General features: G+C 50.6%; 1 protein-coding gene across 3 annotated transcripts in view; it reads left to right on the top strand.

Moving 5' to 3' along the window:
- LOC123752012 (protein Shroom) overlaps positions 1-18,011 on the top strand; it is a 428,159-nt gene that overhangs the window by 278,482 nt on the left and 131,666 nt on the right. For all 3 annotated transcript variants that reach the window (XM_069332265.1, XM_069332274.1, XM_069332277.1), the window contains 2 exons: positions 3,899-4,276; positions 10,912-13,795. In XM_069332265.1, coding sequence (XP_069188366.1) covers positions 3,899-4,276; positions 10,912-13,795 — 3,262 coding nt within the window. The remainder of the gene's footprint in view (positions 1-3,898; positions 4,277-10,911; positions 13,796-18,011) is intronic.

Genomic DNA, 18,011 nt, shown 5'->3' on the forward strand with positions numbered 1-18,011 from the left:
TAAAGCCCCGAAATCATCTCAAGATAACCCCCCAGGAGTGGCTAGCCCCTTGGGTGGTATTGATGGTATCTCTAACAAGCTGCAGGCCTGTAGCCAGATTCACGAAGCAGTTACGCAAGCACTTACGAACGTGTACATCTTTCCTCAATCTTTGACGGCTTTGGTTACATTTATTAAACAGTTTACCAGCATGAAAACTTGCCAATCAACTGTTGTTATTGTTATAAACAGCCTCCTGGTGCTTCGGAGCTCATTAACTGTCTAATAATTGTAAACAAAGCCGCCAAAGATTGAGAAAAGTTGTACAGGTTCGTAAGTGCTTGCGTAACGGCTTCGTGAATCTGGCCCCGGGTTCGTAAGTGCTTGCGTAACGGCTTCGTGAATCTGGCCCCGGGTTCGTAAGTGCTTGCGTAACGGCTTCGTGAATCTGGCCCCGGGTTCGTAAGTGGTTGCGTAACGGCTTCGTGAATCTGGCCCCGGGTTCGTAAGTGCTTGCGTAACGGCTTCGTGAATCTGGCCCCGGGTTCGTAAGTGCTTGCGTAACGGCTTCGTGATAACGAAGCCGTTAACGTTGGCAGGCCTGATGATTTGTGTGTATATCCCTCTGGCGCACAGGAAATATTGCACGTTCTCTTCCAATTTGCAACTCCGTTAAAATTGCAACTGATTTGGCCTAACCAGAAACGTACAAACCCCAACAACCCACCTCACCCATCGAGGCCCCGGCGAGCAGAAGTCGTCAGTATTACGGCGCTTTAACTCGTGCTGATTGGGACACGTTTTTTAACGGATTGGTCGGATTGGTTAAAGCCGGTGAGAGGTGTTATTTTTCAAGCCGAGGAAGTGGCTAGTGTTTGTGTTCCAAGAACGGGCAGAGATTTATTGAAGAGGGGGGGGGGAGGGGGCAATGTGTGTGTGTGTGTGTGTGTGTGTGTGTGTGTGTGTACTCGCCTAATTGTGCTTGCGGGGGTTGAGCTCTGGCTCTTTGGTCCCGCCTCTCAACCGTCAATGAACAGATGTACAGGTTCCTGAGCCTATTGGGCTCTTATCATATCTACACTTGAAACTGTGTGTGTGTGTGTGTGTGTGCAGGTAGGGAAGGAGGGGGGGGGGAATAGCTCCGTCATGGGGACAATGGGTAATGGTGAGAAGTGGGGAGTTATCCTTGGACGCTCTGTGGCCGACGGTGACGTGGGAGAGTGTGGGAGAAATCTCCTCCACAGTCAGGGGGTCACCATCTTCTGTGGGAGGTCCCCCTGGGGACCTTTGCTACTGTGGGATACTGTAATGACAGTTCGTGGGAGATTCAGATCAACAGAGAACATTATTGATGTGACATCGTTGGGTTGTTTCAAGATAAGGTCAGACATGTCTTGTAAGGGGCAATACAAGGACTGCTTCGTATGGGCTAACATGAGGCACCTCTCTCCATCTCTCCCATTCTCTCTCTCTCATTTTAACCCTCCACCCAGTAGACAAAACATGCTAGAATAATAATGAATTGATATTATTGAAATTGAATCCCCCCCTCACCCCCCTTCCCCATACAAGGGGGCAAGCAGGTAAGGACTGAAACTACTATATGGGTCTGAGATTGCTTTTCTTTTCACATTTTGCTTTTGCCTTTCTTCTTGTTCCATTTCTTTTTTTTTCATTGTATTAACAACTCCATGGAAATCACACGACATATTTCACACGTCATGAAAATGGCCTGTGGGGGTTGAGGGTCTGTATAATTTTTAAATATTTCTTGAGGGCTTTTACTTAGACCTATCCTAACTAGCCTATGTCTGTCCCATACCACAAACTATTCATCCTGCGAATTTGGGTGAGACTAGCCCTCCGCGTCTGGCCTTGGACAAACAGACTGACGTTCTGTAACATCAATAATGTGGGGGGTGAGGCAAGTGTGTGAACCTCCTATTATCTTCGGGAGGGATAATAATGCCTGGAGAATCTCCCGGCTTGTGGATAACCGCATCCTGGTCCTCCCCGGAGCCTCGAATCCAGCATATCCTGTTAAAGCTAAATTATTTTGGTCCGTTGCTATATTTTTCAAGACCCGGGATCGGAGGCATTCGGCTCGCTCTCCCTTACCTTGTGTAGTCCTTGATTGGTTCACATCTTTCTCCCTCACTCAGCTTGCGTCTCTTAGACGCAGCCGTGCCTCCCCTATCCTTGTATCTTCTATCCTTGTCTCCCCTATCCTTGTCTCCCCTATCCTTGTCCTCTATCCTTGCTCCTTCAGTGTGGCGGTGTGTTCACTCACAGGATGAGTGACGCTACCCAATAAATTCATCTTCACGGGCAAAATATAGAGATACCGTCGGCATGTTTTAAGTGATAAAAACGTGTTTCTGCGGTGGCCGGTCCCAGGCTAGGGCCGTGGTGGTAGGCCGGTCCCAGGCTAGGGCCGTGATGGGAGGCCGGGTCCAGGCTAGTGCCGTGGTAGGAGGTCGGGTCCAGGCTAGGGCCGTGGAGCTAACGTGGCCTGTAGCCCCCGTGGCTAACGGGGCCAAGAGCTAACTTCCCGATTCAGCAAACCCAAATAGTAAACAAATATACACACATGCCTCACCCCCCTACACCTCCTCACCATCCCCCCCTCCCCCACACACACCTGACTGAGATTTACTTAATGGCAAATAGTCAATACATAAAGTTGCTGCGTGATGGCTCCAGACAGCTGGAAAAGCCTCGCACCGCCTAACGGTTCGTCTCGTAGTCGTGCCTATCATTTCCAGATCTCTCGGCCTCCATAAGCGCCAGGGAGTGGAATTTCCGGGTATTTTGAGTGATTGTGATGGACGTTGCGGGTGAGGGCGACGTGTGAGGCGACGGCCGACCTGGGGATTATGGATGGTCTTCACGCCATGATAATATCCTCCATGTCTTTCCCGCCTTCGGGAAGAGGTCTTTGTATGACGCCCCCGGCCGGCCGCCCCGTTCTCTACAGTTTCCGCGCCATTACCAGGGGGGGGGGGCGTATTCATTCTTCCCCTCCCTCTCCGTCCCGCCCGTGTTTGTGTACGGGCCTTGGGTGGGGTGTTTGTGGTTGGTGAGGCAGGCAGGGTCTTGTTTGGTGGTGCTGGTGTAGGTTGGTTTGTGGTGTCTTGTTAAGAGGGTGTAAGTTTTATGGCTTAAGGTGGGTGAGGGTGGATTGTGGTGTGGGCGAGGGTGGATTGTGGTGTGGGTGTAGGGCTGGGGTGGGTGTGGGATTCTTTGTTGGGGACAGGAAGCCTGCAGTTAATCTTACCCAGGTCCCCCATGGGCCAGCTACTGACATATCCCAGGATGCAACCCACTACAACTGGCTAACTCCCAGCGACCTATTTAAATACTACGTAAATAGAGGCACTAGGTGAAAGGAAACGTGTATAATAGATTCTGTCTTGCCCAAGACTCGAACCCAGGTCTCTCTGGTGCGAGGCGAGGACGTTAGCCGCTCACCCCACATCTTGTCGGCATGTTATGCCGAGGCTACACAGTTGATTGACACCTGAAAGGCGGGACCAAAGAGCCAGAGCTCAACCCCCCCCCCCCATAAGTACAACTAGACGAGTACAACTCTCACCTATACGGGTTATACTTCACATATTATACACACACAAATCACAATAGCGTGATGCATCAAATGAACAAATCCACAAGGGCCGTGATGAGGATTCGAACCTACGCCCGGGATGATCCGGGCGACTAAGGCAGCGTCTGGGATCATCCCGGGCGTAAGTTCGGACCCTCATCACGGCCCTTGTGGGTTTGTGCACATGTTATGTATAGCTGTGACGGTCCGTGTTGGGTCCATGTTCTCTAGTCACACACATTGTTGCCTTGTGAATTACCTGTAGCGGATTATGAGTATGTATTCTAATACAATATTTCTCTCTCTCCCCTACAGTGGTGAAGTCACCCTTGAGCGGCGGTGCTCGTGGCGGCCCCCTGACACTCAACCTTCAAGCGGCACTCGGGACACCTCGGAGGAGGCCACCAGCCCCTCGGCGGCACCGGAGGGCCGAAGCCCCTCCAGGGCGTCGCAGGGGACGCCCGAGAACGCCCTGATCAGGGGCACAGGCGCCAGGACCTCGCGGCGGTCGCCCCTCCCGCGGTGTCCGTCGGCGGAAAGTCTCACGTCCTTCGCCGAGTCGCTAGTGACCCCTGGGGGGGCGTCTTCGCCGTCTCTAGTGCCGGCCAAGAGCACCCCCTCACTCCTCCACAATGCCCCTCACGCCTTCTCCGCCAAGCTCTCCGGTGTGAGCGCCGCCTTCCACTCCTCCAGGTAGGTACTCCGCCTTCAGGGGGGCCAGATTTACGAAGCGGTTACGCATGCACTTGCGAACCTGGGGCCAGATTTAAGATGCAGTTACGCATGCACTTGCGAACCTGGGGCCAGATTTACGATGCAGTTACGCAAGCACTTGCGAACCTGGGGCCAGATTTACGATGCAGTTACGCAAGTACTTGCGAACCTGGGGCCAGATTCACAAAGCAGTTACGCAAGTACTTACGAACTAGAGGCCAGATTCACGAAGCAGTTACGCAAGTACTTACGAACCTGGGGCCAGATTCACAAAGTACTTACGCAAGGACTTACGAACGTGTACATCTTTCCTCAATCTTTGACGGCTTTGGTTACATTTATTAAACAGTTTACAAGCATGAAAACTTGCCAATCAACTGTTGTTATTGTTATAAACAGCCTCCTGGTGCTTCGGAGCTCATTAACTGTTTAATAATTGTAAACAAAGCCGCCAAAGATTGAGAAAAGATGGACAGGTTCGTAAGTGCTTGCGTAACGGCTTCGTGAATCTGGCCCCAGGTTCGTACGTGCTTGGGTAACTGCTTCGTGAAGCTGGCCCCAGTACAACATCTGCCACTAAGCACCATAGGGGTTGGGTTCCTTGGTCTCGACTGCTTCACTAACGGCTTGTGATCAACGCGGCTGTTGTGGTCGTTAATAACGCAACACGACGCTTGTATCAGATGTGGTTTTGCACAATCAGATTTTTTGCCATTTTTAAATCATTTATTGTGTCGGGGGACACTCAGCCAGTGTGTATGTACGTCTTGTTAGGCTTTATTTCGAGCTGCTCCTCCATGGTCGTAATAGCTTTGCGCTTTCCCCTTGATAATTCTCTCCCCCCTCCTTCCCAGGGTCTAATGGCTTGGCGCTTTCCCTTGATAATTCTCTCTCCCCTACTCCCCCAGGGGCGAACTACTGACCCTTCCCCTGGTTGCAACCCCTCAACAAGCTAACTTACTCCTGAGTACCTATTTACTGCTAGGTGGACAGGGGCATTAGGTGGATAGATAACGCGCTGAGCCATATCTGTGAGGTGCCATAGGCACAATCAGAGAACACTGTATAAACATCAGAGGTCCGCGGATGTTTAACGTCCTCCCAGCGACTATAAGAAATATTGCCGGAACAACCGTGGACATCTTCAAGAGGAAACTAGATAGTTTTCTTCAAGAAGTGCCGGACCAACCGGGCTGTGGTGGGTATGTGGGCCTGCGGGCCGCTCCAAGCAACAGCCTGGTGGACCAAACTCTCACAAGTCAAGCCTGGCTTCGGGCCGGGCTTGGGGAGTAGAAGAACTCCCAGAACCCCATCAACCAGGTATTTCTACCCCACCAGGGATTCGAACCCAGGACTCCCAAGTACGAGTCAAGACCATGTTCTCTCTGGGAGAAGAGTGCATGTGTTCAACACCCTCACTTTATACAAACGTTGTATAGACTAAAATACAGGTGTATACTTTGAGAATACTGAGAGAGCTTAAAGGCGACGGTCTCGCTTCATGCAGGTCGGCGTTCAATCCCCGACCGTCCACGAGTGGTTGGACACCATTCCTTTCCCTCCGTCCCATCCCTCCGTCCTTATATCCTGACCCCTTCCCAGTGCTATATAGTCGTGATGACTTAGCGCTTTCCCCCGATACTTTCCCTTCCCTTCTACTCGTTCAAAATACGTTCATAAATTTTGAACGTGTTTTTGTAACCCAAAGCGGCATTTCCTCGAATACAAATGAACATTTTATGTAGAAGATGCCAGCCACAACAGCCTGGGTAATAACATGGTTTGGCCAGCAGGAAGAGTGTCTCGTATTTTGAGGCCTGAGTTCGAGTCTCCGATGGCCCAAGTGAATGAAATTCAAATTTTATGTAGATCTTACCTCGTGCTGGTTTCCTGCTTGGTGATCTGGGGTCAGATTCACGAAGCAGTTACGCAAGCATTTTCGAACCTGGGGCCAGATTCACGAAGCAGTTACGCAAGCACTTATGAACCTGTCCATCTTTTCTCACTCTTTGGCGGCTTTGTTTACAATTATTAGACAGTTAATGAGCTCCGAAGCACCAGGAGGCTGTTTATAACAATAACAACAGTTGATTGGCAAGTTTTCATGCTTGTAAACTGTTTAATAAATGTAACCAAAGCCGTCAAAGATTGAGGAAAGATGGACACGTTCGTAAGTGCTTGCGTAACTGCTTCGTGAATCTGGCCTCAGGTTCGTAAGTACTTACGTAACTGCTTCATGAATCTGCCCCCCCCCTGGTCTACCTATTGTCATCAAGTGGCACCAACCCTCACTGCTGATCATCCGGGCTGTGGTGTCTGCATCGTTGTGCAAACTGCAAGCACAAACAGCCTGGCCGGGCATGAAAGAGGTATAGCGTCCTAATACACAATTACCAACGAAAAGTTTCGGGTTTATCTTGTAATATGTATTTTTATTTCCCCTCGTGAGAAATATTTTTCCCCCTCAAAACAAAAAAAAACACACCAAAAGTTTACTTTTATCGTTAATACAATCTAAAATACATAATAAAAAAAAATACAATCTGAGCCGTTCTGAGCGCCCGGGGGGGGGGGGGGGGGGGCGGCGCACCTGATTGGCTGGGAGACTGAGGTATGCAAATGAGCGTGTCGTCATGGTGGTTCGCCTCACGACTGCTGTAATGGAAGAGTCGTAGAGTCGTAGTTTGGTAGTAATTATACCTCCCCTCTTGGCCCAACTTTATTTTCATTACCTGAATTATGCCTCTGGTAAGTGGGTGGGGGGGGCGGGGGGGGGGGGCGGTCCGGGGCTGACTTAAGACAAAATAAAGATGGTTATTAGTTTTAGAGGAACGAGGCAAGGCTAAGGGGGCCTTGACGGCTGAGTGGACAGCGCTCGGGGATTCGTAGTCCTGAGGTTCCGGGTTCGGTCCCCCGGTGGAGGCAGAAATAAATTAGGCAGAGTTTGTTTCATTCTGATGCCTCCTGTTCACCTAGCAGTAAATAGGTACCTGGGAGTTAGACAGCTGCTACGGGCTGCTTCTTAGTGGGGTGTGTAACAAAAAAGGAGGCCTGGTCGAGGACCGGGCCGCGGGGACGCTAAGCCCCAAAATCATCAAACAAAGGCTTAAAAAGTTCATTCCATCCACCCGCCAAACCCCAGCTGTTTATGAATGAAAAACGGTTTACACACGACTCACAACTGCTGACGTTCGAACACTTCCGGAACAAGTGCTTCACTGACGACTTGTGTTCGAACCACAACGCTGTAAATGCTTCATTCACGTACTATAAATAGTCGTCAATAGAACCTAAACACCTAACCTAACTAATGCCTAAATATGCACAGTATGTTAATATATAATGATATTAATGTATATATTTGAGAAAATACCCATTTTGAATGACCTGCATGTAAAAGTTGATGAATGTGACTTTGGGGTCGACCGCTAGATGGAATGGACTTGGTCTTAGGACGGTTTGTGACCTCAGACTCGATATATTGCTATCTAGACTCGATATATTGCTATCTAGACTCGATATATTGCTATCTAGACTCGATATATTGCTATCTAGACTCGATATATTGCTATCTAGACTCGATATATTGCTATCTAGACTCGTTATATTGCTATCTAGACTCGATATATTGCTATCTAGACTCGATATATTGCTATCTAGACTCGATATATTGCTATCTAGACTCGATATATTGCTATCTAGACTCGATATATTGCTATCTAGACTCGATATATTGCTATCTAGACTCGATATATTGTTATCTAGACTCGATATATTGTTATCTAGACTCGATACATTGCCATCTAGATTGAAACGATTTTTCTCCTAGATATATATTGCGTCATTGGGATTTTCTTGTATATTGAAAGTGTAATATCAAGACACACGTAACAATGCCTTCAGATTGGATCGTTTATATTCACCGGTCATTAACGTAGGAACTGGTCCATCGCCAGAGCGGTGGGGCGGGCCGGTGAATATATTGATCAAGTGTGGGAATAGAAGTCAGCACTTCTGAAAGGATTGAGAATTGATTCGGCAGTTTGGCTGAGTGAGGGGATATTCACTTGGTGTAAACAGGACCTGGCTTAGTGAATAATGATAGTTGTAAATAGGACCTGGGTGATTGAGGGATACTAGTTGTAAACAGGACCTGGGTGATTGAGGGATACTAGATGTAAACAGGACCTGGGTGATTGAGGGATACTAGATGTAAACAGGACCTGGGTGATTGAGGGATACTATAGTTCGTTGTAAACAGGATCTAATAGAGCAGGTGATACGGGTTTAGTGTAAATAGGACTTGGCAGAGTAAGGGATAATGAGAGCTTGGTGTAAACAGGACCTGTCTTTCGGTGGCCAATTAGACCTAGTCAGTGGTGTCTTCCCTTGTCCCTAAGTCAGTGGTTAGTGTCAGAGGTGATTACACGCTGCGTCAGTTGAGGGGTGATGGTGATTGGCCAATTATCTGGTAGTCTCAGGGTCGTTAGTAGTGACTTATTATCTTATTACTGCGTTACCTTTGCCTTCCTATTGGCGACTTTCGGCGCCGTGGAGAGGGGGGAGGACCTGCTGCATGGGTAACAGCTTCTCCCCCCCCCCCCCCCGTAATCAACTTACCCTGGCTGTGCGCCCTGGAGAGGGAGGCCCTGCTGCATGGGTAACAGCTTCTCCGTATGAACCTACCCTGGTTTTTTGCCGTGGATAAGGGGGAGGGGGACCCGCTGCATGGGTAACAGCTTCTCCGTATCAACCTACCCAGGCTTTGAGCCCTGGAGAGGCCACTCCAGACCGACAACCAGAGCCTAGCTCCATAGTCTCCCGAGACTGATGGATGTCTATTACTCTAACGTTTTGCTTCGGGGCTATTGTTCAAGGGGGCCCGGTCTCTCGATTAAACCCCTCAACCCCTCCCCCTCTAGACCCCCCGTAAATAATTTTCAGTGCTTTGGCCTGATTAAGAGAGAACCTAGGTTAACTACCCATCCGGGATCGATACCCCATTAGGCCGGTGAGATACGTCAATATTTCAGTGGTTTAATTTCCCGAAAGCACACCCGATTTTGACGCTGGGGTCGATTGGGTAACAAAATTGGTGCGTTCAGCGATTGTTCCACCCACCTGTTAGGGTCAGCGGGACGCAGCACTCATTATTGACATGGGGCCTGTCGGCTGAGTGGACAGCGTTCAGGATTCGTAGTCCTGAGGTTCCGGGTTCGATCCCCGGTGGTGGCGGAGACAAATGGGCAGAGTTTCTTTCACCCTGATGGCCCCCCCTGTTCACCTAGCAGTAAATAGGTACCTGGGAGTTAGACAGCTGCTACGGGCTGCTTCCTGGGGGGATGTGTAACAAAAAGGAGGCCTGGTCGAGGACCGGGCCGCAGGGACACTAAGCCCCGAAATCATCACAAGATAACTGAGAACCTGCCAGTAATTTCCACTTAAATTGAACCTATTTTTATTACAATCATCCTTGAGTATTTTTATTACAATCATCCTTGAGTATTTTTATTACATTCGCCCTTGACTGGTTTGTAATATAGATTAACGGTATGAAATTTGTGGGATCCGTTATGCTCGGTTTGTAGTGATAGTGAAGAACGGAGGTGGTTGGGCACCTCGGTTCACCAGTGTCAAGAGTTCCGCCATTACTGCTTGGCTTCGTATTATATATTTATCCTGGAGCGATTGTCTTAACCTTTTTAGTCTTGGTGATCCTTGTCGAAGTCTAACTGAGGTTTGTCAGTCAATTCATGATCCTCTTTGACGATATTCTGCCTCGTGTCCCACTCACTGAGTGGGCGGACATATGGTGAGGCACTTGTCTTCCTGATCACCTGTCTGTCTGTCTGTCTGTCTGTCTGTCTGTCTGTCTGTCTGTCTGTCTGTCTGTCTGTCTGTCTGTCTGTCTGTGTCTGCCTGCCTGCCTGCCTGCCTGCCTGCCTGCCTGCCTGCCTGCCTGCCTGTCTTTCTGTCTGTCTGTCTGTCCGTCCGTCTGTGTATCTGTCTGTCTGTGTATCTGTCTGTGTCTGTCTGCCTGCCTAAGCTCTGGCATTCTCTTGATGACTAGACCACACACCAGAAATTAGTGAGACGACGACGTTTCGGTCCGTCTTGGACCGTTATAAAGTCGATATTTTGAATGGTCCAGGACGGACCGAAACGTCGTCGTTTCTCCATCTTCTGAGTTGTGGTCTGGTCTTCATATCTTCGGCCCCGTTATTGTGGCTCCTTGTCTGCACCTGGCATTCTTTTGTTCCTAGCACATTTATGGGAATCTTGTTTATACTTTTGTTTGTATTGTGAAACTAGAGAAAAGGGTGTCTGGTGTTGCTCTGGTGGCGGACGCCACATCTTCACTACTCACTATGTTCTTCTCCGTAATCATCTTAACTATACATTGTCACACCTTCCCTAGCCTTCACCCTCTCTCCTAGCCTTCACCCTCTTCTCTAGCCTTCACCCTCTTCTCTAGCATTCACTGGCATGGCATCAAATGTCTGTCCCCCAACCTTGAACACACAGACACAGTCTTTTATAGATATAGATAAGTCATGAGTATCTTGAAGAAACATTAAAAGTTAATAAAGGTCCATTTTTTTTTGTCTTTGCAGGTCGACTCCGAACCTAGACGAGAGTGAGGATGGGAGCATGGTGACCAAGAAGTCTCCCATGTACTCCCACCTGCAAGGTGCCTCGTCTTCGTCTGGCATGGTGGGCGGCCGCTACTGGGACGTCACTATGGGGGCCGACGACACCCCGGACCGGGAGGACTACGCCCATCACCTCCGCTCATCTTCCTACCAGTTGCTTCACTCGAGGCAGCTGTCGGCCCTCAGCTCCGGCTCTGCTGGCTCCTACCACAGCAGACAGCACTCCAACACCTCTAATTACAGCGAACCTGATGACCTGAGTCCTGGAGGGGACCACGTGTCTGGCCACAGTCACCACCATGGCATGGATCGCGCCAGGTTCTTCTCCTACGACAACCTCAGTCCGGAGTCGTCCGGTCAGAAGTACCACGGGTCGTGGAACATGTCTGAGCCAGATCTGACCCTGGCGCCGCCACCATATTCCCCGCCAGGACCCGGCTACCAACACCAGCAGCCGCCTGTGTCCCCGACTGTGCCTACGTCGCCTGCGCCGCCGTCGACGCCAGCCAAACACTCTCCTACGTCTACTTCGTCATCGAACCGTCACCCGTCCTCGCCTCCTCCTCCCCCCGTGCGTGACGCCTCTAGTCTAAAATATATCAAGTATGGCCCAGGGCATGAAAAGTATCCATCGTGGCCCGTGCCGGCGGGCAACCAGGTGATACAGCACGGGTCTGCGCCTCACGATGCTAACGTGTCTGGCCTGCCTGACTCCAGCTCCCAGTCCCCGGCACCTCAAGGCTCACACCGCTCCAAATCCTGGACGGAACAGTCGGAATACCCCAAGGAGAAGGCTGGAGGCTACGCTCGTCCTTATAACAAGAAGCCTTTAAATCAGTCCTTTCAGAGGCAACTCAAAACTGTGATGGAGAGATCTGAAAAGATTCCAATGGAAGTGTTTCATAACAGTATTCGAGTGGATGTGTTTAGTTCCAATTATTCGTTTATGGACTCGTATTACAAGCCTTCCAACTCGTACTATCCCCTGTACGACCGTGACGGGCGTGCCCTGGACGATAAGGACTACAGCATCCCATCCCCGCCAGAACGGGATCTGGGGATGGGCGAGGCCACACTCAGTCAGGTCACAGCGGAGCAGCTGGACGAGTATGTCCGTCAGTATGAGGAGTTTGGTTACGCTGATTTAATTGGCACGACGCCGCTCTTGGACCAGCTGCGACGCGAGTCTGTCATGTGGGACGGCAGCTCTGAGCGCGACTCTGGAAGAGGCGAGAGTGAGAGCGTCGCTGACAGCGCTCGCTACAGCAATGGACGCGAGAGCGTCACCACCGTTGTCACCAACTCTTCGTCTGCATCATCTTCGGAAACCCTCAAGTGGCATGGCTCTCTTTCTGATATATCTGTGATGTCGGGCAATTCCCGGGACCCGCGTTCAGACCACAACATCGTGCATAGTTCGCGCGTGCAGGCACCTCAGCGGCACAACAGTGAATCGGTTCTTTATTACGGTGGGGACAGAGGCAAGCCTCCCCATGGAAGACTTGGCCACGATTCCCGCGACCACCGGGATTTGCGGCGCTCTATCCGTGACACCGAGTCTGGCTACCCAAGACCATCACGGGAAGGCAAATGGAGTAGAGAAGTTGAAAAAAATAACGAAATGAATAACCTGAAGAAATTCCCTTCTTATTCCTACACACAGCCGCTTTCCCAGATCACGGAAGCACCTACAGCGGAAATGCGGGAGACTCCCAGGTCGCCCACCCGGTCTCCTCAGAGCCCTACCATTGACTTCAGCAAGCCTCCGTCAGTGGCAGAGCGGATTCACGAATTGGAACGACAGTCCCGCACCACCACTGGGCCTGAGAGCACAACCTGCTGGCCCAGGGACCACAGTGGCTCAAGAGAGAGGGACCCAAGGGACCCTCGAGATCACGACTCCCGTGAGCCCCGAGATCCTAGGGACACAAGGGAAATGCATGAACTACGAGACACCCAGGAGCTCGTCCGGAGGCCTCGCGACGATGCCTCGCCACAAGAGATTCGCGAACCAGTTGACAAGGCGGAGACTCGCACTCAAAGAGAACTCCGGGAATCTGGTGAGACACGCACCCACCAGAGGAAAGGTTCGCGAGACTCTCAGAGAGGAGACAGGGACTTGCGGCTGGATTTCTCAAGATTAGACCGGAAAGCAGACGGTGCTCACTCTTCCTTAGAGACACTTCGATCTCCTACAACGCCTGCGTCTTCCAGATCGCCCACACAAAAGGATCCTGACGGAAGGCCATTCGTCCATGAGAATTTCCAAAACTTGCTAAACACTTTCACGGAGGTTGATAGAGTTGAAAGACTGGACCGCCCTGATAGACAGAGCAGTAATGTGTCATATTCCTACTTAGATCCCGAGAAGAGACGCAAAGTGCCGGACGCTACCCTAAAGAGCATTCAGAAACAGGCCGTGTTGTCCTTCTATGAACGCCACACGGGCAAGAGCCTGGGTTGTGCCTCTGTCAGTGATCTCAGCTCGGCGAGCAGTCAGTCGAGTCTGATATCCTCCCAGTCAGCTCCGGAGACGTCACAGGGGAAGTGGGCAAATGTGTCCCATTCGGTCTTGAACCAGAGCATGCGGACGGACAAATCTGGGAGAGCAGGGAAGGGGCTGGCGCGCCTAGGCCGAGTTCCTGAAGGTGAAACAGACGAACACACACACCGGCCTGGTCGCCGGCGGTCCATGAGCGGCCGTGACTCCGGGAGTGAGGCTGGCACCGACGACCTCTCTAGAGGAGGCTCTCAGCGGTCCTCCCTCGCCTCCGACGCCGCCGCCTCCCGGAGTGAACAGCCGCCGGCACTGCCTCAGAAGCAGCTGCAACTCGTTCATCAGGAGGTGAGTAAATCTTTTGTTCAAGAAAACTTGTTCTTGTTCAGCAGGTAGTAACGGTGGAGTCGCGGAAATTGTGACCGTATTAATCTGGTGATTCATTTAGTGAATTGCCTCGTATTTTGTGAAGTAATGTAAGAATGGCTTTGTTCTATTCGCGTTATCGTGTGGGTGAGCTCACCACTTGTTAAGAACTCAAACACTCCAACCACACTACCACGTAAAGCTCTACTCTATAACCCCAGCTCTGATTCTCAGATTTATCAACCTTTCATATTTCTTACTTTTGAGTGTTTAATATATACAACGAAAAATAAGTCAGTAGTGTTAGAGACTTTCTGAGACCATTTCAAAAGATTTCTCGCAAAAAAAAAAAAAAAAAAAAAAAAAAAAAAAAAAAAAAAAAAAAAAATTACTTCATTAACATGGACCGGTTACATGTACAAAATGGGGCCTGACAGCCGAGTGGATAGTGGTCGGGATTCGTAGCCCCAAGGTTCCGGGTTCGATCCCCGGTGGAAGCGGAAACAAATGGTCAGTTTTTTTCACCCTGATGCCCCTGTTCACCTTGAAGAGCGACATGAAGACCCAGACTTGAAGCCCCCCCCAGACTTGAAGCCCCCCCCCAGACTTGAAGCCCCCCCCCAGACTTGAGCCCCCCCCAGACTTGAAGCCCCCCCCCAGACTTGAAGCCCCCCCCCCAGACTTGAAGCCCCCCCCCCAGACTTGAAGCCCCCCCCCCAGACTTGAAGCCCCCCCCCCCAAACTTGAAGCCCCCCCCAGACTTGAAGCCCAAAGACTTGAAGACCCAGACTGGAGCATCGGAGAACTATGATCAACTTTCAGCAACTGTATTAAGGAGTATAAGGTACAGAACATTCTTTGATTTGCTCTAATACGGAGCTTCATATTTTTTTTTTTCGTGGAGCAGGTGGGGGGGGGAGGCCTAAGACATACTGGGGGGAGGGGGGAGGCCTAAGACATACTGGGGGGAGGGGGGCACTGTCTTCGCTATTCTTTAAGGAATCACAGCTCATCCTAGTCTAACCTGGAGGAGGAGGAGGAGGAGGAGGGAGGAGAATAAGAAGGAAGAACACGATAGCAGCCGCCTCCTGACCTGGGGACGAGGGGGGGGGGCGGCGCAGTACGATGGAGAGGAGGAATGTTTATCTGTAAATAACTACTTGGTAGAGCTATTTCTGGGGACTCCGCCTACTGGCTTTGTGTCTGGTGTTGTTTAACGGAAACTGGGGCCAGATTCACGAAGCAGTTACGCAGACACTTACGAACCTGTCCATCTTTCCTCAATCCTTGGCGGCTTTGTTTACAATTACTAAACAGTTAATGAGTTCCGAAGTACCAGGAGGCTGTTTATACCAATAACAACAGTTGACTAGCAAGTTTTCACGCTTGTAAACTCTTTAATAAATGTAACCAAAGCCGCCAAATGAGGTTAGAGGGGTGCGGGGCGAGGCCAGAGGCGTGGAGAGGTCTGGCTGGGGTTGTGAGGCTGTAGAGGCTCTATCTAGCAGTCCAGTAGAGGAGAGCAGGGAGGCTGGGCTCTACTTACCGACCCGCTGCGCTGGCGTGGAGAAGTCTGGGGTTGTGAGGCTGTAGAGGCTCTATCTAGCAGTCCAGTAGAGGAGAGCAGGGAGGCTGGGCTCTACTTACCGACCCGCTGCGCTGGCGTGGAGAGGTCTGGGGTTGTGAGGCTGTAGAGGCTCTATCTAGCAGTCCAGTAGAGGAGAGCAGGGAGGCTGGGCTCTACTTACCGACCCGCTACGCTCCACAAAAACTGGCCGCCGCTGCTGCAAGGTTCAAAGTTGAATACGCTGAGTCACATTCTTCTCCAGAACAACTAGAGTCAGGCGGATGTACCCTCGGCCATTCTCCCTTCGAACACGGACCCACTACAATCACCCCAGCAACCAGGAGGCCTGGTCGACGACCGGGCCGCGGGGACACTAAGCCCCGGAAGCACCTCAAGGTAACCTCAAGGTAACCCCTCTCCACGACCTAATCTATGAAGTTGTATTATTTCCTTGTTCAGAATGTCGTTGTATCACTTGTGTTACGGAGAGACCAGATCCAAAGGCTGCAGAAATGTGTGTTACCTGCCCTACAAGACCCCAAGACTAGTTACCTGACCTGAAACACCCTCCAAGACGTTCCACCTGACCTAAAACACCCTCCAAGACGTTCCACCTGACCTAAAACACCCTCCAAGACGTTCCACCTGACCTGAAACACCCTCCAAGACGTTCCACCTGACCTGAAACACCCTCCAAGACGTTCCACCTGACTTAAAACACCCTCCAAGACGTTCCACCTGACCTAAAACACCCTCCAAGACGTTCCACCTGACCTAAAACACCCTCCAAGACGTTCCACCTGACCTAAAACACCCTCCAAGACGTTCCACCTGACCTAAAACACCCAAGACGTTCCACCTGACCTAAAACACCCTCCAAGACGTTCCGCCTGACCTAAAACACCCTCCAAGACGTTCCACCTGACCTAAAACACCCTCCAAGACGTTCCACCTGACCTAAAACACCCTCCAAGACGTTCCACCTGACCTAAAACACCCTCCAAGACGTTCCACCTGACCTAAAACACCCTCCAAGACGTTCCACCTGACTTAAAACACCCTCAAAGACGTTCCACCTGACCTAAAACACCCTCCAAGACGTTCCACCTGACCTAAAACACCCTCCAAGACGTTCCACCTGACCTAAAACACCCTCCAAGACGTACCTCCTGACCTTAAAGATAGACCAAGACGTTCCATCTGACCTTAAAGACAGACCAAGACGTAGCAGCTGCCACAGCATAAAGCAAGTCCCTGAAGGAGGAGGAGGAGGAGGAAGCATAAGAACTAACTCAAGACTCAAGACAAATAAGAATGAAAGAGATAAGATGAAACTTGAGAATGTCAGGAGACCATAAGAGTCCCCAGAGATGATGTCTTCCTGTACACAACAAACAGCAACAAAACATCTTCAGACGCAACATTCTCATCTAGTCAAATATCCGGGGTTTACCTGGAATGTACCTGAAGTAGGTTCTGAGAGTTCCTCTACTTCACAAACCCCGCCGACTAGGATTTAATTTGTGATAAATTGATCTATAAGGAGATGATGAATCGCTATAACGGGGCTGGAGAACAGACAGTAACGAGAGCCGGTCGGCCAAGCGGACAGCACACTGGACTTGTGATCCTGTGGTCCCGGGTTCGATCCCAGGCGCCGGCGAGAAACGATGGGCAGAGTTTCTTTCACCGTATGCCCCTGTTACCTAGCAGTAAAATAGGTACCTGGATGTTAGCCAGCTGTCACGGGCTGCTTCCTGGGGGTGGAGGCCTGGTGGAGCCCCGAAATCGTCTCAAGATAACCTCAAGAGAGCAGTAACGAATGTGGTGTTAGTTGATCTATAAGGCTGTTGGTGACAGCGGCCCGCAGGCCCACATATCCAACACGTCCCGGTTGATGAGACACTTCCTTCAGGAACTTCCAATTGTTTCTTGAGCAATTGTGTTCAGGACAGGCAGCGTCTGGGATGCTCTCGGACGCAGGTTCGAATCCTCGTCACGGCCCTTGTGGATTTGTTCATTTAATTGTGTTCAGGCTGTCAGTGGCCAAACGTCGACCAGGAGGCCTGGTCGACGACCGGGCCGCGGGGACGCTAAACCCCGGAGGTGCTTCCAACTGGCCAGCACCACTAACAGCTCGGTGAGACACAAGCCTGATCTTCAGTCTAGACCAGATACAACTGACAGCCTCGTCAGAAGTTATCCTCTGTGACGATTGATAAAGATTAAGCTACCCAAGAGGTGGCACGGGCATGAATAGCCCGTAACCTCTGTGACGTATGAATGAATTATACAGCTGTTGTGGGGGTTGTATGCTGAGAAAGGTCAGTAGCTGGCCTATTGTATTGGAGGGGGGGGGGAGTAGAACCTGGGGCCAGATCCACGAAGCAGTTACGCAAGCACTTACGAGCGTGTACATCTTTCCTCGACCTTTGACGGCTTTGGTTACATTTATTAAACAGTTTACAAGCATGAAAACTTGCCAATCAACTGTTGTTATTGTTATAAACAGCCTCCTGGTGCTTCGGAGCTCATTAGCTGTTTAATAATTGTAAACAAAGCCGCCAAAGATTGAGAAAAGATGGACAGGTTTGTAAGTGCTTGCGTAACTGCTTCGTGAATCTGGCCCCC

This window comes from Procambarus clarkii, chromosome 4 (genome assembly GCF_040958095.1).
Source record: "Procambarus clarkii isolate CNS0578487 chromosome 4, FALCON_Pclarkii_2.0, whole genome shotgun sequence".
NCBI lineage: Eukaryota > Metazoa > Arthropoda > Malacostraca > Decapoda > Cambaridae > Procambarus > Procambarus clarkii.